The sequence below is a fragment of the Hemibagrus wyckioides genome, linkage group LG25 (genome assembly GCF_019097595.1).
Source record: "Hemibagrus wyckioides isolate EC202008001 linkage group LG25, SWU_Hwy_1.0, whole genome shotgun sequence".
Lineage (NCBI taxonomy): Eukaryota > Metazoa > Chordata > Actinopteri > Siluriformes > Bagridae > Hemibagrus > Hemibagrus wyckioides.
This window is the reverse complement of record NC_080734.1, coordinates 6,456,856-6,476,712: the sequence shown is the minus strand read 5'-3', so window position 1 is coordinate 6,476,712 and position 19,857 is coordinate 6,456,856. Positions and strand designations below refer to the sequence as shown.

At 36.1% G+C, this 19,857-nt stretch overlaps 4 protein-coding genes across 8 annotated transcripts; 1 reads left to right on the top strand and 3 right to left on the bottom strand.

Moving 5' to 3' along the window:
* Window positions 1-694: 694 nt before the first annotated feature.
* Window positions 695-3,177, top strand: gja12.2 (gap junction protein alpha 12.2). Of its 2 annotated transcripts, none has more exons than XM_058379381.1 (2): window positions 695-811; window positions 1,235-3,177. In XM_058379381.1, exon 2 carries the CDS (start codon window positions 1,248-1,250, stop codon window positions 1,950-1,952), a length of 705 nt encoding a protein of 234 aa, XP_058235364.1. In that variant the 5' UTR covers window positions 695-811; window positions 1,235-1,247; the 3' UTR covers window positions 1,953-3,177. The 2 variants fall into 2 exon arrangements, with proteins under 2 accessions (XP_058235364.1, XP_058235363.1); XM_058379380.1 differs by having other exon boundaries at window positions 708-811; window positions 1,238-3,177.
* A 1,966-nt stretch (window positions 3,178-5,143) lies between these two features.
* gja12.1 (gap junction protein, alpha 12.1) lies at window positions 5,144-10,033 on the bottom strand. Of its 3 annotated transcripts, none has more exons than XM_058379384.1 (3): window positions 9,896-10,033; window positions 7,120-7,292; window positions 5,144-6,350 (listed from the first exon to the last, which is right to left on the bottom strand). In XM_058379384.1, exon 3 carries the CDS (start codon window positions 6,336-6,338, stop codon window positions 5,646-5,648), a length of 693 nt encoding a protein of 230 aa, XP_058235367.1. In that variant the 5' UTR covers window positions 6,339-6,350; window positions 7,120-7,292; window positions 9,896-10,033; the 3' UTR covers window positions 5,144-5,645. The 3 variants fall into 3 exon arrangements, with proteins under 3 accessions (XP_058235367.1, XP_058235366.1, XP_058235365.1); XM_058379383.1 differs by having other exon boundaries at window positions 5,145-6,435; window positions 7,046-7,292; XM_058379382.1 differs by having other exon boundaries at window positions 5,145-6,350; window positions 7,046-7,292.
* A 1,321-nt stretch (window positions 10,034-11,354) lies between these two features.
* Window positions 11,355-14,042, bottom strand: gja13.1 (gap junction protein alpha 13.1). Its single transcript, XM_058379379.1, has 2 exons — window positions 13,883-14,042; window positions 11,355-12,830 (listed from the first exon to the last, which is right to left on the bottom strand). Exon 2 carries the CDS (start codon window positions 12,806-12,808, stop codon window positions 11,948-11,950), a length of 861 nt encoding a protein of 286 aa, XP_058235362.1. The 5' UTR covers window positions 12,809-12,830; window positions 13,883-14,042; the 3' UTR covers window positions 11,355-11,947.
* A 164-nt stretch (window positions 14,043-14,206) lies between these two features.
* gja11 (gap junction protein, alpha 11) lies at window positions 14,207-19,338 on the bottom strand. Of its 2 annotated transcripts, none has more exons than XM_058378599.1 (2): window positions 18,816-19,338; window positions 14,207-16,743 (listed from the first exon to the last, which is right to left on the bottom strand). In XM_058378599.1, the coding sequence occupies exon 2, from the start codon at window positions 16,722-16,724 to the stop codon at window positions 15,828-15,830; it is 897 nt and encodes a 298-aa protein (XP_058234582.1). In that variant the 5' UTR covers window positions 16,725-16,743; window positions 18,816-19,338; the 3' UTR covers window positions 14,207-15,827. The 2 variants fall into 2 exon arrangements, with proteins under 2 accessions (XP_058234582.1, XP_058234584.1); XM_058378601.1 differs by having other exon boundaries at window positions 18,820-19,338.
* Window positions 19,339-19,857: the final 519 nt, after the last annotated feature.

The following is a 19,857-nucleotide window of genomic DNA, read 5'->3' as shown; positions in this document are numbered from 1 at the left end:
GTATCAGTGAGTAAAGTGTGTATACTTTTATATTATTATTTTTTAAAAAACATAGCATGGATCATGAGATGATGGGAAAGGGGCCAACCCCATACACTGTCTTTTCATAGGGCCCAAGAATTGTGGCTACACCCCTGTTCAGGTGTACACAACTTTCAAGTCTACCTGTCTATTTAATACCTGAATGGGTTCATGTCAAGTCCAAAAAACTGTCAACATACATTTCTGTTGCCTTTTTTTTTTTGTCATTTGTACTTTGACTGGACAGTGCATGTGTAGTCCATCTACATTTAGTTTTTCCTTCAAATATATTCTGGGAAAAAATACTGGTAGTGTAATAAAGCACCTTCATTCATTTTCATTAAAACCTCTAACTGTATTTTGGACACACACACACACACACACACACACACACACACTCTTTCTCAATCAATGCTGTTACAGATAATTAAGAGAAGCAAATAAAACTTTATATTGATATCAGACATTTGCCTTCTCTCATGAGAAATATTTTTCTTCTGAAAAATGTGTTTATTGAAAGAGAGAGAGAGAGAGAGGTTAAGGGGTAAATTTAAGTGTTAACTAGCTGCATTCATTATAATATGTGGAAGAAGGGTGTATGTGTGTGTGTGTGTGTGTGTGTGTGTGTGTTGGTGGGTGTGTGTGTGTGCGTGTGTGCATTGTGAAATAAAGACTCCCTTGACGTGATGCTTGTGGGTGGACACTGTGCTGACACTCCGTTCGAAAGGAAATTTGATTTCAAATTATCTTCATTCTTCAGATCTGGTGTGTGCTGCCAAAACTTCTTCAGGTAAGAGCAAACAGAATAAACAACAACAACAGCCAAAATCTTTCCAAATTTCTTTAAGAGTGACAGCTAAATTAGGTTTGTTCTTAAATATATTGTTCTAAAACAAAAACATTGTACTAAATCTAGCATACTTCAATATTAATTAAAGTATTTTAATTAATTTCTCATATCTATCTGTACATACTGGACATTGTTTAGATGTTAGAAATATAAATATATTAATTGTACCTTGATTAAAGTATGAGATCACGGCTTGCGTATCATGGATCTAAATCTACATTTGTATTGCTATGTAAGTGACATTATAATATTATTAAAAGTTCTCTACAGATAAACGTGATTTGAATTGTACTTAACACTGCAATGGGTTTTTTTCTCATTTCCCCCTTTTTACTGCATAACTCTTCCTTCCTCTGTCTTTAGCAGAACATAAACCATGGGAGACTGGGGTTTTCTTTCCAAGTTACTCGACAAAGTGCAATCGCACTCCACCAACATCGGTAAGGTTTGGCTGACGGTGCTTTTAATCTTCCGGATCATGGTGCTTGGAGGTATTGATAAAGTCTGGGGAGACGAGCAGTCCAACATGGTGTGCAACGTAATCACGCCCGGCTGCAAGAACGTGTGCTACGATAAGCACTTTCCTATCTCTCACAGCCGCTTCTGGGTTCTCCAGATCATCTTCGTGAGCCTACCGACGCTGGTCTACCTCGGCTATGCCCTGCATGTGATCCACAAAGAGGACAAACTGAGGCAGAGGTTCGCTGAAAAGCAAGGAACCAAACTCCCCAAATACACGGATTCCAACGGAAAGCTTCAGTACAAAGGGAATCTGTTGCGCATCTACGTTTCTTGCCTATTAATGACCATTTTGTTTGAAGCAGGCTTCATCTGGGCTCAATACTACCTGTACGGCTTTTTGTTGGACGCCAGGCTTATGTGTACCTCGTTGCCATGTCCTCATCCCATCGAGTGCTTCATATCACGTCCAACCGAGAAGACCATCTTCATCCTGTTCATGGTGGTAGTAGCATGTGTGTCATTGTTACTGAATATAACAGAGATTTTTTATCTGATCTGTCGGGCTTCGGTGGGTAAAATGCATCACCGTAAATATGTTACTAAAGAGACACATTGCTGAATTGAAAAGAAAATTAGTTATATTGCTCTGTTTGGAGAACTAGGGGGTGTGACACTACAAGAAGACAATTATATTAATAACTTGTAATTACGATAGTACAATATGATCTGTCACAAACTATTATACTCCACTGCAGAGGAACAGTACTCTAAATATGCCATACTGCCGCACCTTAAAGGACGACACAACAAAATGCGGTGCAAGATTAATCATTTTTGTCCTTTCTGTACCTTTTCTTTATCCGTAGTGATGGGGATTCTGATTCTTTTCCTTTGTCTCAGGTAACAAATATGAATCGACTCTTTTGACTCCCAAACGACTCATTTTCTAAACAGGACAGAGTTATATTGTATTTCACAAAATAGATTTAAATAACGGATTAGTCTCCTCTAACATACTTGATTATATAAGTTGGGAATGGGAATTCAGGTTGTTTTTTTTTTTTTTTATAAAGTTTACAAAGTGATTCAGTGAATCCTTTGTCACAGGTCATGAAGAATCGACTCTTTTGACTCCCAAACAACTCATTTTTTAAATAGGACAGAAATATATATTCACATAACCGGTTAGTCTCCTCTAATACCTTTGACTACATAAAGGAAGTTTTTAACATGCAGCACTGAGAGTCAAACCCTCAAGTGAGGGTGGAAAACATGACTAATGAACCAGCTTCCATTTTCAAAAGTAGTTTCCATTTTCCATGGATGTATAAGTGTAAGATGTAAGAAAAATAAATGGCTCATGCCTCTATTCGTGGCTCTCAGAATTCGTTCGAAAGAGTTGACTCATGTGACTCAATCCTAATTTTGTCATTACATTTATATGGACTATTTGTTCTTTCCCATCCACTCCAATTTATATTCTTGAATCTTTAACAAATCTTTGTTTTTTTCTTTAAATTTCATAATGGTGCTGTTTGACCAATTCTCCGATACTATTTTGGGTAAATTGATGCATTAATACATACATATACAGTATGAATCTTGTAAAATAATGACATACACCATATTGTTTTTACACACCTTCTATCAAATACTTCAGATTTTTCCTTTTTATTACTTCAAACCATTTATCAATGAAATGACACCTTTGCAGAAATACAAGTTGTTATATTTTTCCGTGTTTGTGTTTATGTGTGTGTGTGTGTGCAGGTGTGTTATATCGGCACAGATTGATATGTACATAATAGCATATTTAATTTAATTTTACATTTTATAGCACATTTAACAATGAACCCTGATGCGAAACAGGATATAAATTTTAAGTTTAAAAGGGTTAGATATATGTTTTTTTCTGGGCTTAATTGGAATCTATCAATGGCTTTAGGGATGGTTTTTAACACTAGGAGGTGCCAAACAATCAAAAGTGACCAAAGTACAGCCATCATATTAGGAAACTGCTGGCAGATGCAACAATGATGATTTAGAAAAAGAATTATTTATAGCATGGAAGCTTGACAACCTTTAATTGCATAAAATATGAAGAATTTATGCAGTCCTGCTCTACTGAAAAAAACTGGATCAAGAAAACTCATGCAAAAATGTCATGATCGAGGGTCCAACATATACACGATATGACTGATCACACCTGAGAAAAAAGAATTCATTCTTCAATGATTCAGTGCCTAAATTATAATTGTTTGTCCCTCACCAGCATCTTAAATCAAACCAATAACCCCAGGTAGCAACATCTACAGCAAAAAACACACAACAGATTTCCATAAGCAGTTCCATTTTCCCAAAAAGTAATCCAACATTCCAAACTTCAGGTGGAAAATAAGTACTCTATAATTCTATAGAGCTAAATTTACCAACTTAACTTGAAGTAAATACGTATAAATTTGCCGGGACACACATTTATGGGAAGACTGGCAACTGTTTTGAAGGACCTGCGTTTATAAACAATCCGTATCACCGTAGAATAAATTTCAGATTGTTTGGAGACGGCCTTATAACCCCACCCAGACTGAAGAGACAAAAACATTTGCTTTTGTTAAGGTCATGGATGATGTCATTTCTTGGTGGCATGATGTAGACACACTCAGGACTGCTCCAGAACACCAAACACCAAAAGTTCTGCTTATATATAGGTATAAATATAATTTTATAGAGTTATAAATCTCATCTATTTATTAACAACTAGCTGCTAATTTCTTTCTAAATGACTGACTGCTGGAAGTGGGTTTCCCAGTTTGAAGATTAAGGTTTACTTCTTGTTAATGCTGATAGGGCAACTTCCTGTCTGTCTGTCTGTCTGTCTGCCTTGCTCCAATATGCATTCCCTATAAGAGAAACTTCAGAAAACCTGTGATCTGTTGTTTTAACTTTGAGTGTTATTTTAGATATTTAGTTCCCCATGCTTTGCTGCAGACTTTTTCTTTCTCTTAATTTCCTCCTTTTCTGGTTTGAGCTGGAGTGAGTTCCCTCACCATGAGCCAAATATGAGGTCACAGTTTATCCGAAAGAAGCAGCCTCTTCTTTTCTCTACTTGGGGCAAATTTGTGATATATTAAGCTTTTGTAATCTTATTTAAAACAACAGTTCTGACGTATGGTTCATAGGTACAGTGTGAGACCTTCGTGAGTCACTGTCAGATTTCATTTATTTAAACTTCTGTCATAACCACAACCCAGGCTTGTATCATCAGATGTTCATATTGACATATATTTAAGGAAGGATTAAAGGTTAAAAAGCTCAAGTGGTTAATGCTGTGGGTTTGTTAAGTGGAAGGTCAGGGTTTAAGCACAATCACTAGCAAGCTGCCACTGAGCAAGGGTCCAGGGTCCTGCATCATGTCTGACTCTGTGCTCTGACCCCAACCTCCAAAGTTGAGCTATGTGAAGAAAGAATTTTACTGTGCTGTAGAGTATATGTGACAAAAATAAAGGCTTGTTTTTTTCTAAGCTATAACAAAATCCTTCATCACATCAACCTGATTCAGATTCACATCATCACGCTCTGAAAAAAAATCATATCTCATATTGTAAAATCATTAGAACATCATTCCCTACTCAACCCCTTTACAGACCTGTACTTATCCAGAATGAGGAAGAAGTCAAGAAATATCACACCATGCTAAATTCCAATAAAAAAGAATCGCTTAGGCTAAAATTCATTCCCAATTTCTAAAAACAAAAACAACAACATTGGGACATGATGTTTTTGGAAAACTGTCATGTTTTATTTCTCTCATACCACTCATATATATATATATATATATATATTATTTATGAAACACTCTGTCAAAGGGTTTGTTACAGGATTACATACACATACAGTATAACAGTTACCCAGTTTGGATAAAATGATAAATATGGAGCTGTTATTTATCCAAAGATTTCTTAAGGAACCATGTCAACTAGTGCTGAATGAAATGTATAATACTTTCAGAGTTAATATGCATTTTATTAAAAAAAAAAAAACACTTGTTTCAAAGGTAAGGACACACAATCATATTTATGAGAGAATGTCTTTGTGTTCTGCATTTGTCCATGAACTTCTGAAAACCAAAAGGAAAGGTGCACAGTGAAGTAACAAACTAAAATCAGACTAGTTGTCTAGAAATATAAGCAAACAAAATCAACGGATGTCTAGAAGAAATGAAATTTTTAAATAGAAAAAGTCATACAGGGCAGTGTATTACAATAATACAACTTCCTTTTGTGGCCCTTTTGTCCGTTTAAAGTAAGACACTTTACGAGGTTATTCTCAGCTTAGTACGTTTTCTGCAGCAAATCAGGTAGAACATCTCGACAACGTTCAGCAGCAAAGACACGCAGGAGACGACCAGCATGAAGATGATGAAGATGGTTTTCTCAGTGGGACGAGACATGAAGCACTCTACAGTGTAGGGACACGGGTATCGAGTGCATACAATTTTAGGGAGCATAACGAAACCATACAGATAGTACTGCCCTGCTATAAATGCAGCCTCGAGCAAGATCTTAACAATCACGCTGGTTAAGTAACTACCCAGTAATTTGCCTTTAATTTCCACTTTTCCCTTGTCATTGGTGTATTTGGGCATCTTGTTTTCCTGACCATTAGCTTGGTTCTGGAGATAATTCCTGAGCTTCTTTTCCTTGTGTAGGATGTGCATGACGTGACCCAGGTACATGAGCGTCGGAGTGGACACGAAGATGATCTGCATGGTCCAGAAGCGGATGTGGGAAATGGGAAACGCGTGGTCATAGCACACGTTGGTACAACCCGGTTGTTTGGTGTTGCACACCATTTTACTTTGTTCATCCCCCCACACTTTCTCAGCCCCAGCTCCAATCACCATGATCCTGAAGACGAAGAGCACCGTCATCCATACCTTCCCGATGACGGTGGAGTGCGACTGCACCTTATCCAGAAGCTTGGACAGAAATCCCCATTCACCCATTTTCACACTTATCTGGTGGGAAAAAAATGTCAAATTTCACTCTCACGCTGAGTTTGTGGTCAGGCCAAGACTCAAAAGTCCAAGGTCCAATTTCAACCTGGCATGAAGGAGAGCATGAACACTTTGCTGAAATAAGCTTAAAAAATAATAACAGTGTAAAATTCTATTTTAAATAATATATAATCCTTAATTAAACCAACAAATAAATAAATAAATAAATAAATAAATAAATAAATAAATACATGAACCTATTAATTTTTATGAAAATGGCTGCCAAACACATTATACCAGATAGGTCATATTAACCTAATGTGACATAATTATAAAAGATATTTAGTACAAAAAAATAAAATAAATATTTTTTATATTAAATGTAGCATTTAGTACCATTTTGTGACTGATTAAAATTAATGAAATAAAAAAAAAATACTGATTATTATAACAATACTATTTATTTTTCAAAACTTATGAGATTCAACATTATCTTGTACAGGACAATTTTTTTCTTTTTTTATGAAGGAAAGTGATAAAGTAATACCACAAAGTCTCTCAAATGCTGAATATTTTCGTACAATAATATCTCCAAATTTGATGCAAACTTTATGTAAGTAAAACTCTACATTTTAATTAAAGAAAATATCCATATGGATACACATAGATACCCATAAAAACTCACTGTTTTATGAAAGATACAGCTGTTTACCTACCTTAGAATATGCCACAGGCAGGAGTGGTAAACGAATGGATGAAGAAAAAAACGCGATGGGCGTTTAGACCTGACCTTTAATTCATGTGCTGTTTCACAATGTTATTGGACTCCTGTCACGTTGCTCTTCAGCACCACAGATGATCATTTACTCGCATGCTGGGGAGTTGTTTGGAGTGGTGAAGGATCAATCATTAAACCAGGGACGTGTTCTTCAGTGGGACGTCCATAAATCATATGAACTGTTGCTGGAATCCCAAAATGTTCACATTTAGATACCAGTTAAAAGTGCCATATAATCAAGAAAAAAAAAATTATTTAGTCTACAAGGTAAATGATTTTTTGTTCATAATGCATTCATGGGCTGTTTCAGTACATATCCAACCTCTTATCCAAGCAATATGCATAGAATTGTTTAGAATTTTTTTTAATTTTATTTATTTATTTATTTGTTTGTTTATTTTTGGGTGAAGGTCAAGCAGACAATGTGAGGTTGACTGTAAATTCACTTTGGAGAGAAAACTGAGTGAAAAATCACTCTGAAGGATTAAAATAAATTCATTTTTTTAATTAGAAAACATAATAAACTACTTATAAAGCATTAATAAACTATTACTAATGTTTACAAAGTAATTAAAGTACCAAAAAAAAAAAAAAAATCAATATGGGTAAATTTATTTCAGATTTCTAATAAATCAAATAGAAGATTATTCAGAATGCTTTTAAATAATATCTTTAAATTTAAAGTTTTCTTATTCTATTGACAACTCATTTGGTTTCATTTTATATTTGGTATTTTTAGATAAATGTGCCTGTATTCAAGATAATTAGACACTTAGTAATTAAATGATTAGCACTGAATCACCATTAGCACTGGCTATTCTTTGTTGACCTTACACATCATTGAGGTGTTTGCTTCGACAGAACTGCAATTTATAGGAAGTTTGTTAGTTTATTGTAAACTCTAGAGATGTTTTGTGTGTGTGTGTGTGTGTGTGTGTGTGAAAAGCTCAGGAGATCAGCAGTAACAGATGAATACACAATGGTGCATGGTCAAAGTCGCTTCACTGAGGTCACATTGTTTTTCTCATTCTGATGGTTGATTAGATAACTGCATGAACGCTAGGTGTAAAGGTGTTCCTAATAAAGTGCCCAGTCAGTGTAATATCAGCTAATGGAACCTTAATGTTAAGTATTTCCATGTTTTTTTGGTTAATGTCATTGCTTTGTGTGCTTTACAGCATCATAAGACTGATCATGTTATAAGCATGTCATTAACAAAACATCATATTTATGCAAATTAGACAAAATGTAATATTAGTCCAGATGAACCCGAATAAACTAAGAAAATAGAGATATAGCTGACTGTATGACTCTGACCTAATACTGTCAGATGAATGAGATAATGGACGCAAATAGAAATATTTTTTTAATGTAACTGTATAAAAAAAAAAAAAACAACATAAAGATGTGCTGTAATTTCCTGTTCCAAATATTCCAAATTATGAGTCATTTCCGGCATAAAAAAGAGCAACCACTGTTAGCCTTTAAAGGATAATATATTAATTAGCTAGTTCTGGCTAAAGTTAACTTTAGTGGTCGTCACCAATCAGTTAGTAACTGTTCTAATCACTGAATAACAGACTTTATAAATGAATTCAATTCAATTTTATTTGTTTAGTACTTTTAACAATGATCTGGGTTATTGATTGGAAGATCGGGGTTCAAGCCACTGCCAAGCTGCCTTGACCAAGGCCCCAACCCCCTCTGTTCCAGTGGTGCTGCATCCTGTCCGACCCTGGGCTCTGACTCCACTGTAAAGTTATGTATATGTGACAAATAAAGACCATTTAACTTAACAATGGACAGCTTTACAGAACATAAGAAATATAGAACAAAAAGTTCAAGATTAATATTAGACTTATTTTTCAATTTATTTGTATTTATCCCTAATGAGCAAGCCTGATGCTCCTTAGATGGTAAGAGGAAGAAACCTTGAGAGGAACCAGACTCAAAAGGGAACCCATCCTCGTTTGGGTGAGAGTGTGATTATAAATGATTATAAATACCATAGAGTGTGATTACAGATGATTATAAACACCAGAGAGTGTGATTATAAATGATTATAAACAACAGACAGTGTGATTATAAATGATTATAAATACCATAGAGTGTGATTATAGATGATTATAAACTCCAGAGAGTGTGATTATAAATGATTATAAACAACAGACAGTGTGATTATAAATGATTAGAAACACCAGAGAGTGTGATTATAAATGATTATAAAACACCAGAGTGTGATTATAAATGATTATAAATACCATAGAGTGTGATTATAAATGATTATAAATACCATAGAGTGTGATTATAGATGATTATAAACACCAGAGAGTGTGATTATAAATGATTATAAACAACAGACAGTGTGATTATAAATGATTAGAAACACCAGAGAGTGTGATTATAAATGATTATAAACACAAGAAAGTGTGATTATAAATGATTATAAACACAAGAGAGTGTGATTATAAATGATTATAAACACCAGAGAGTGTGATTATAAATGATTATAAATACCATAGAGTGTGATTATAGATGATTATAAACACCAGAGAGTGTGATTATAAATAAATACAATAAAGGCAACAATAAAAGGTTTTGTGTGGAAAACTGTTTCCGATGCTGTCATGTGCTCTTAAAATCATTACCAGTGGTATAAGCAGGAGAGCTGAAGGTGGACGCTGTTTTCATTCAAAAATTCATACAAATACATCCTCCTCCTTAAAGCCACATAAACATGCTGAAAAGGTACCTAAAAACCTAAAACGCAAGACATTCTTGAACTGACCTGCACAAAGATATGACTCCTTCTCCTGATTGGTTGGATGTTACAAGGTACTATCGAAAGAGAGATAGATATAAGAGAGCGATATAGAGATAGGTAGAGAGAGAGTGAGAGATTTAGAGACAGATAAACCGAGAGAGAGAGAGAGAGAGAGAGAGAGAATCATATGACACTAGTTGATATTTGGAGAACATTTACAGGTCACATGTTCCAGTGTAATATTAATCTGAATTCCACTGAAGAAAAAATGGAGACATCACTATAAAACTCTGAGATTTTCACCGTGTGCTTTACCCCGGGTTATCATTATACTAAACCCCCCTTTGAACCCCGGGTAGAGGAACATTTCACAGCACAGCACAGGATAGCACGGCTTTTTACTCAGGGATATAGGGAAGCTCTAGTCTAAAGCAAGAACAGTTCGCCAAAACAGCCCTGACCCTTTGAAGCATGGACTCCAGTAGATCTCTGAAGGTGGACTGTGGAATCTGGCACCAAGATATTAGCAGCAGTTCCATGGGTCTCACCTCACAACTTACAGGACTTAAGGGGTTACTTTTTATAGATACTGACCACTGCAGACCAGGAACACCCCACAGGATCTGCAGTTTTGGAGATGTTCTGATCCAGTGGTCTAGCCATCACAATTTGGCCCTTGTCAAACTCGCTCAAATCCATTTTTCCTGCTTCTAACACATCAACTTTGAGGACAAAATGTTCACTTGCTGCATAATATATCCCACCCACTAACAGGTGCCATGATGAGGAGATCATCAGTCTCACTTCAGCTTTCAGAGGTCTTAATGTTATGCCTGATTGGTGTATGGTTGAAATGACAATAAAAGCTTCTTGTCATGAGACAAGACATGAGTATGATTAGTAGATTAGCCAAAAATGATAACCCAGGATTCTGTTGAACTGGAATATCTAATCACCCAGGGAACTATTTCAAGTGCATTTAAGTTGAATGAAGGTTAAAGCTTTAGAAGCTGATTTGTTTAATCAAGTCATTATAGATGAGGAAAGCTGGATAGACTACGTAAAATACTAAAACACCGCCTCATCACTGGCTTTAGGTATAAAAGATGCAGCTGCTAAATATCATTGTAACTCTATCAGAATGGCAAAGAGACAACAGAGTCACAAAAAAATCTTGATCACTGTATGATCATGTTAACTGTAAATGAACATGTAAGTCACAGAGAGTGGATTTTCTCCTTTATAAACTTCACCATTAAAGAAAACAAGCTTTAAAAACCTGCGTATTCCTGAGTGATATAGGTTGACATCATTAATTTCTATAGCTTAAAACTGATATTGCGTGCTTTACTTCATTTGATATTAGATTTATTCAAATATATATTTTAACAACCTAATACTGTGAATTGTTTACAATATCAGAGGTCTTTGTAAAGTTCAGAATATTCTTTTATTCTTCTTATTTTTTTCTTCATTTTTAAAGGTGTCTTTATTTGTCACATATACATTACTGCACAGGGAAATTCTTTCTTCGCATATCCCATCCTTGGAGGGTTGGGGTCAGAGTGCAGGGTCAGCCATGATGCAGCGCCCCTGAAGCAGGGAGGGGTTTAAGGGCCTTGCTCAAGGGCCCAACGGTGGCAGCTTGGCAGTGCTGGAACCCCGATCTTCCAGTCAATGACCCAGAGCCTTAACCACTTGAGTTACCACCACCCTATATATTATTATTATTATATTACTTATGGTATTATATGGTAGGGTTGCCATAAATTCATTAAATAAGCTGATTAAAAAATGTTAAACTGAAATGTTTTATTATAGATAAAATACAAAAAAATGGATCAAACATTATTATGTAGCAACAGCATACATATAGAATAAGACTTAAATACTGAAACACCAGGAAGTGCTTTGTTTCAAAAGGGCCAACCTAGTAATAATATTTCATACAGAAACCATCATTTTTTGCTTGAACATATATTTCTACAGTGTGATATTTCTACAGTATGATTTATGCAGAATAGCTAATAGTTCATAGAAGAAATTCAGAGAAGTTTTTGTGTTGATATTTTAAATCTACTGATCCTCTAACAGCTTTTTGTCCTCTTTGGCCCCACTCATGTTCCTGGTGTGACTCTCAAACTCCATGTTCATCTTGTTTTGCTTTAGAGGATCTTCAGCTCCCAGTTTAGGCTGCCAGGATGAAGACAAACTGGCGGGATTTTCGGCAGAAGTGGTATTCCTCATGCGCCTATTCCCGGAGCGGCATCTCACTCTGCTGCACAGTAGGTAAAAGACCTCAATTATGTTAAGCAGCAGGGACACACAGGCTACCACCAGCATGAAGATGATGAAGATGGTCTTTTCTGTTGGACGTGACATGAAACACTCGACGGTGTGTGGACACGGACTTTTAGAGCAAGCGAACTCTGGGACCATGATGAAGCCGTAGAGGTAGTACTGTCCCACGATGAAAGCAAGCTCTAAGATGATCTTGAAGAAGAGCTGAGTAAGGTAGCTGCCCAAAAGGTTGCCCTTGATCTTCACGTGACCCTGGTCATCAGTGTACTTGGGTGTTTTTAGCATTCGGCCTTCGTGCTGTTGCTTAATTTTCTCCCTCAGCTTGTTCTCTTGGTGGATAATGTGGATGGCATGGCCCAGGTACAGTAACGTCGGCGTGGACACGAAGATGATCTGCATGACCCAGAAGCGGATGTGAGAGATGGGGAACTTCCAGTCATAGCAGACGTTCTCACAACCGGGTTGTAATGTGTTGCACACAAGACTGGACTGCTCATCTCCCCATACACTCTCGGCTCCGGCACCCAGAACCAGGATCCTGAATATAAACAAAACGCTCATCCAGATCTTACCGATGACTGTAGAATGGGACTGCACCTTGTCCAGTAACGTGGACAGAAAGCCCCAGTCTCCCATTTCCTTTAGTTATCAGACTTTCCTGCATAGAAGGAAATGAAAAGAACAGGAATGTCTTATCTTTAGTTTAGTTTAGATGAGAAATCTTTACACAGTCTTTACACACCTGTTCACAATAATTAACCTAGGTATTTTATTATCAACTAAAATTAACCCGTCTCTCATTAAATTACTTTTCACATCAACACTGATAGACATTCAATAATAAAAATCTTTTTTAAACACTTTATTTCTATCCATTACTCTACAAATCTACAGACATTCGACAAAAATGTTCAACAATAAAAAACACGATTTTTGTAAATAACACTTTCTATGATGACCAAATATATGAAAAAAAGGTTTCAGAGTTTATAGCAACCTTTATAATATGTTTATACATTTTGAACAGGATGCATCAAAAACACATTACATAGCCAATACCAAAGAAATATAAAATAATTAATACGGTTTTCATTTAATTTCTATTCCTGTTATACACTATTGATAACATTAAAATGTGAAATAAATGCATTAATCATTTTTCATAGATATGATCTTCATAGAAAGTGTTAAGAAGTGTTAAGATTCTTCAGGCAGGTTTTTAAATCCAGAAATGAAGTATATGGTATAAAATCTCAGAAATATTATTTATTATTCTCGGTTCTTCTTTAATTATATGACAGCATGTACTAGATATCACTCTTATTAGCCACCTGACAGAAAGCCAAAAAGGTTATTTTGACCAAACTATTAATAATCTAATATTATAATTTAATAATAATTTTCAGATATCAACAGACTGATGTGTTTGCATCGATAAATATCGTTATAAACTCAAGCAGAAACAATTCACATCAACCTGGGATGTGAAAAATATTCTTACTATGCGATTCCCATTATTTTAACTCTACACTACACTAAATACTAAACAGTGAAATTAAATATTAAAGCGATCACGTATCATTCTACGTCACCCCAAAATCATTTCAAATCTCTGCTTATAGATTTATTTCCCCATCTCTTCTAAATATAAGGCTGACATTTTCCTCAGTAATTTTATGATATTTGTATCATTTGACATTTCTCACTCACCTTCACAGAAGAAACTAGCAGATAAAAATTCCACAGCAGAAATAATGGCTCACTGTGGTTGGACCTTGAGTTTTTGTCTTCAAGTGGTTGGCAATGGTTGTGTAATAATTTTTTAAAATCGGTCCGTCACGTAGTCTGAAGATCGGTAAATGCCCCGCTCATGGTTAGAATAGTGTATTAATGATTGACAGATTGTGGACCATGCTCTTTACACTGATCTGTTCTACACTCCTTTTACATTTGGAACGTCATACTTTTGAAAAGAAAGAAAGTAAGAAGGGAAGAAAAAAACTTTCTTTTGTCAATTCAATTGTACAATTCTGAATTTATTCCAAGTTTCACAGGGAAAAAACATTTCATAATTAAATCATATATAAATCTTCAGGAAACTCTATGGTTTTGGAATATAATTAAAAATTATTTGAGGGGGGGTGGAGGGTGCAGTTATAGGAAAATAATCAGTGATGGGATGGAGAAACAGAATTCTGAAATAAACTTTTAATTTTCTAGCAATAGCATCTCCTTAGGAGTTTTATTCATTGTGTAAGTGCAACATCATCATTTTTACCCCTTTATAGTAACATGTAATGCTCTGAATCATCCATGGGACATGTTAGTGTTGTTCTGTTATCAGTTTTGTTTCAGCATTTACATTATAAACAGCTCTTCTCTCACTAGGCTCTTTCTTGTTTGGATAGAAAACACTTGAAGATGCTGAAACTGACACTGGAGACTCCTTCCATGAATATCTCCTAATAGAAAGCATCCACCATATATATATTATTGCTAGATGCTGAGATGCTTGTGGCGTGTCCTCCATACAAGTTCCGGTGATCACGTTGTTGTTATGGAAACAACACGTTATATATTAAAATGAGTTTAGAACGTCAGATCTGCTATTTAAAAAAAAAAGAATTTGTAATGTAATATGTAATAGGATGTGGACACCTGAACATCACACCCATATGTTGTTCTTTTTCCAAATGTTTTTGAAGCACACAGATGTATAGAATGTCTGCATATTTTGTAGAATTGCAGTTTTCCTTCACTGGAACTACAGTAAGAATGGACCTGTGCACAAAGCATCGCTATAGACTTTATATGTTGTGGAGGTTAAAGTTGAAGTGGCAGAACTGAGGTGGTTGTACAGAGCTCTGTCTCACCCTCAATGAACACCAGTGCCAGGGGCGTTTCTAGAGTTTGATCACAACTGGTGGCACAGGAAACCTAAAAATTTGACCTAGGGTATTAGTAGTATTACAGCACTTTTTTCAGAATGAACAAGCTAATCAATCAAGGTGGCCTCATTCAACTAAATACAAATTCAGATACTACTCATGAATACAGATAACCGTTAGCCTGGTAGTTATTTCTCATAAATCTTCAGCTACAATGATGAGGTTTAAACAGGGAAAAGTGAAGGGGGGAGGAGCACAGCAGGGGTCGGGGGCGTGGCATACGACTGAAAAGGATTTGCGGGATATTTTTGCTTTAGTTGATGCTACAGTTAGCCTTCATGTATTAAATGATTCAAAGGATGTATATAATAACGTTTCATGAACAGGAAATAATACTCTATTTTCACACATAGCTAAGACTCATTGTTTCTGGGGCACACTAAAGTTTTACTGTGCCCCAGAAAATCGGTCTATAGAGGCCCGACCTATACGCTCACAAATCCCCATAGCCACGCTCCAATATGTAGTGGAAAGCCTTCTGAGAATAGAGGATGCTGTTGTAGCAGCAAAGGAAGGAACTAATACTTTATATTAATGCCCTTGGTTTTGGAATGGGATGTTCAACAAACACAAGCTGTATGGCTGTGAAAGACAGGTGCCCAAATACTTTTGGTCGTATAGTGTATTATCTATCGTGAAAGAAACAGCTGCTCAGTCTCATGGATATTTGTGTCAACTGGCCTTGAGAAAGGTTCTGTTTACAAAGCTCAGATATGAACCTCTTCCACGTCATTGGTGTTGTGGTCTTCCAACATCGAGTGTTTGCCCACTTCATTGGCAGCTTCTCTATTCTGGAGATGTAGCTCCCGTTTCATCCAGTTCTGGATCATGTGGTCTTTGTTTTCGAAAGTCTTTTTGGTCAAAACCGGGGTCACAGACGTAACTTTGTAGTCGCGCTTGCGGTTCACGCACTCATTGATCTTCTTGACAAACAGGTAGAAGACTTCAATAAGGTTCAGTAGCAATGACACACAGGACACGACTAGCATGAACCAAATGAAGATGTTTTTCTCTGTAGGCCTTGACAGAAAACAGTCGACTTTGTGAGGACACGGGAAGCGACTACATACATACTGAGCATGAAGCGTAAAGCCATAAAGGTAATACTGTCCTAAAATAAATCCGACCTCCAGCAAGATCTTACAGAGCAAATTCAAAATGTAGCTTCTCAGCAGACGACCTTGGATGCTGACTTTCCCTTTGTCGTTGCTGTATTTGGGAAGTTTGAGGCCTTTCTTGTGAAAAATGTTAACCTGATCATTTTGGGCCTTCTTCAGAGCTTCTCTTATGCCCTTCTCTTCATTTATGACATGCAGGACATGGCCCAAGTAGACCAGAGTGGGAGCGGACACCGAGATGATCTGCAGCACCCAGAAGCGGATGTGGGAGATTGGGAATGCGTGGTCATAGCAGACATTTTCGCAGCCGGGTTGCTGTGTGTTACAGATAAAATCGGACTGCTCGTCACCCCACACTCTCTCAGCACCGGCTCCAAGCACAAGTATCCTGAAGACGAACAGCACAGTCAGCCAGATCTTCCCGACTACAGTCGAGTGTTTCTGCACCTTGTCAAGCAGCCGGCCGAGGAGGTCCCAGTCACCCATCTTCAGTTATGTGGGTCACCTGAGGAAGAAGGAGCAGCAAAACATCAACATAGGAATAAATGACTGGTGGTATAACAGTGGTAGCTTAGTGATTATGTGCTACAGAGAAATAGTATGATGGATGGATGGATGGATGGATGGATGGACGGACAGATGGATGGATGCCAGCAGATGAAATGCACAACCAGCCAGTGGAACAGTTGGCGCAACAGAAGGCAACAAATAGTCACATTTGTCATTTCTTTCATAATAATTAGTCATGCTTCCCATAGACATGATGTTTGTGCTACACTCCCACACTTCATTTCTCTGTTAGCTCCATCCCCTGACATTTCCTACTGAACTGAGTTCGATTTATTTCTCAGAAAATGAACCGATTAAACCAACATGACAGTGGTCAGGATAAAGCATAAACCTACACCTGCTCTTTCAAATATTCCCACGGGTTTCTATGCAATTGATATCTTGTGATTTTGAAGGCCAGTCAAAAGTGACTCACGACACTGCTCTTGTTGGATATGACTAAAGAACCCTTAACTATCATACACTCTTAGAAATAACTTTAGAAAAAATTAGAAAGAACCAAAAAGGGGGTTTTTGCAGTGATGCCATAGAAGAACCATTAAATGAATGTTTCATTAACAGGACAGCCTTTTTAAAAAATTTTTTATAGAAAATGTTGATGAAAAACCATTCAAGAACCTTTAGCAAACGTATAAGGTCAGAAAATGTTGATTAATTTTCTTTTACAGCAGCTCTGCCAGTAGTCTCGGCGAAACATAGACTAATGTGCTTGTTCTAATCTAGTATCATTGGTATCTATGGTAACGCTCCACAATAATCTATGACTAATACAATTTTTTATTATTATTTCATTAAACACCGTCGTCATGGTGAAGACTCTATAAGAAGACTCATTTTATGGAAGGAGTCTCCAGTCAGTAAGTTTAATACAATTGTTATGTTTTTGAGAAACTGGAGGCTGTTTTTATATATATATATATATATATAAAACTTTTCATAGTTGCTACAGGATATGTTATTACACGACTTTAGAACATAAGTTTTAACATTAGCTTGCTGATGTGGCATGACAGTAACTTCATGTCATGCTACATCACAGCACCTCATACTTGCATCCAGCCCTGTTGTGCTTTATTCCTCATTAATGTATCATTAACATGTATTTACTGAACAATCTTATGTTTCTTGCGCCATACAACAGAAGATCCATAGCACTAATCTAGGGCTATACTGCAAACGACCGGACTATCTAACATGACCTTATCAGAACAAATGAGATGTTGTGCTTATTGATAAGCAGCGAGCAAGGTCTTAGATGATAACTTCTTAAGTCTGGTGGGAACCAAGGCTTTGACCTTGTTTAAATACCCAGAACTAATCTGGATCTCAATGCAAGATGTGTGCTCCTTCGAAAATGTAGTTAATCCAGCTAATAATTTCTTTTTACACCTATGACATGACCAAGCTTTCACAAAGAGATAAAAAACAGCTTTTATACATATATATATAAGAAATATCAATGATTTAGGAAAATATCTTCCAAGATTTTTCATCAGTTGTTTATATCAGATATTTTTTAAGACAGCTCTATGTGTGTTTACAAAGAAATGGGAGTAATCATTTTAGTAAAGGTTAAAAAGTGTAAATTTCTGATGTGTTTGGAGACTTTCATATCCATGTAATGTCATGAACATCATTACATAGATTTCTTATTAAATATTCATGTTTTAGAATGACAGGTCTTATATTAAAAACAGGTAAATTCACAACAGAAATCTTGCACATATTTTTTTTTTTTTATAATAATTGCAAAATCTCAGACAGTGTATACAGTACCTCTCTAGCAGGGCTCAAGATCACAAATATTCTTATTTCTACTAGCATAAAAATATACTTTAAGACTACAAATGAAGGCACCAGAAAACCAGAAAGAAAAAAGAAACGACTCATCCATACACAATCTATAAAATGATTTATTATCCTTTGGTAGAATCTAAAGCCAAAACCTACAAATATTTTATTCGGATATATTATAACAAATTAAGTCTGAAGTTTTATCCTACTTACCTACCGAGAGAGATGGGAGAGAAGGCACGGATGTCTCGAAGGCTGGACAGATGCAAAAACCCAAGCAAAGACTGTCAGACTTTTTTTTTCCTTCTCGAGGCGTCTCTATCTGAACCAAAACATCCCTATAAGACGCTCCGGTTATTTCAGAGATATCATCCTGATGGAAAACATGAAGGAACAAATGAATGCACTTGAAATGTTTCACAGTTTACTCACAGATTGTTTCAAGTATATCATGATTATGGATTTTATGATGATCTTTTTTTATAAAAGTCTACATAAAATTGCATACATCTGGACTTTATTATTGCTAGCACAGTGAATTTCTTTCCTACACATATCCCAGCTTTGAAAGATTGGGGTCAGAGTGCTGGGGCAGCTATGATACAGTGCCCTGGAGCAGAGAGGGTTAAGGGCCTTGCTCAAGGGCTCAACAGTGGCAGCATGGCAGTATTGAGGCTTGAATCCTGGCCTTCTGATCAACTACCCAGAGCCACTGCCTTTATCTATAATAGTCATAATCTTCTGCCACTGATCTACATCCTTCTATATATATATATATATTTTTTTTTCATATATATAATATAATTATATATATATAAAATAATTGTTTTTATAAGAATTGAATTCCTATTTTGATCTTTTTTTTTACAACACAGTCACTGCATATCATACTGTGTAAGGTTGTGTATGTGACAAAATGTGATTTGTAAATTAAAAAAAAATAAAATAAAAAAATCAACAGGACCTCTCTTGTTTTGTGGACGTTCCACAACATTTAGGAATAAAACATTTCAGAAGATTAACTCCACTAGAAATACTAGGAGGAGGATGGATTGATATTTTTTTATAGCTGCTTTAACATAAGTGATAATTAACTCGTGACTTATTTTGTGTAAATTATTCAATATTGGATAGTAAGTCTAAATGTATATGATGTGGTAACTTAGTGGTTAAGGGGTTGGATTACTGATGGGAAGGTTGTGAGTTCCAATCCCAGGTCCACCAAGCTGTCACTGCTGCACCCCTGAGCAATGTC

What these genes read in the sequence shown, in the direction of transcription:
- gja12.2 (XM_058379381.1), top strand. Translation starts at nt 1,248, where the DNA reads ATGGGAGACTGGGGTTTTCTTTCCAAGTTACTCGACAAAGTGCAATCG.
- gja12.1 (XM_058379384.1), bottom strand. Translation starts at nt 6,338, where the DNA reads ATGGGTGAATGGGGATTTCTGTCCAAGCTTCTGGATAAGGTGCAGTCG.
- gja13.1 (XM_058379379.1), bottom strand. Translation starts at nt 12,808, where the DNA reads ATGGGAGACTGGGGCTTTCTGTCCACGTTACTGGACAAGGTGCAGTCC.
- gja11 (XM_058378599.1), bottom strand. Translation starts at nt 16,724, where the DNA reads ATGGGTGACTGGGACCTCCTCGGCCGGCTGCTTGACAAGGTGCAGAAA.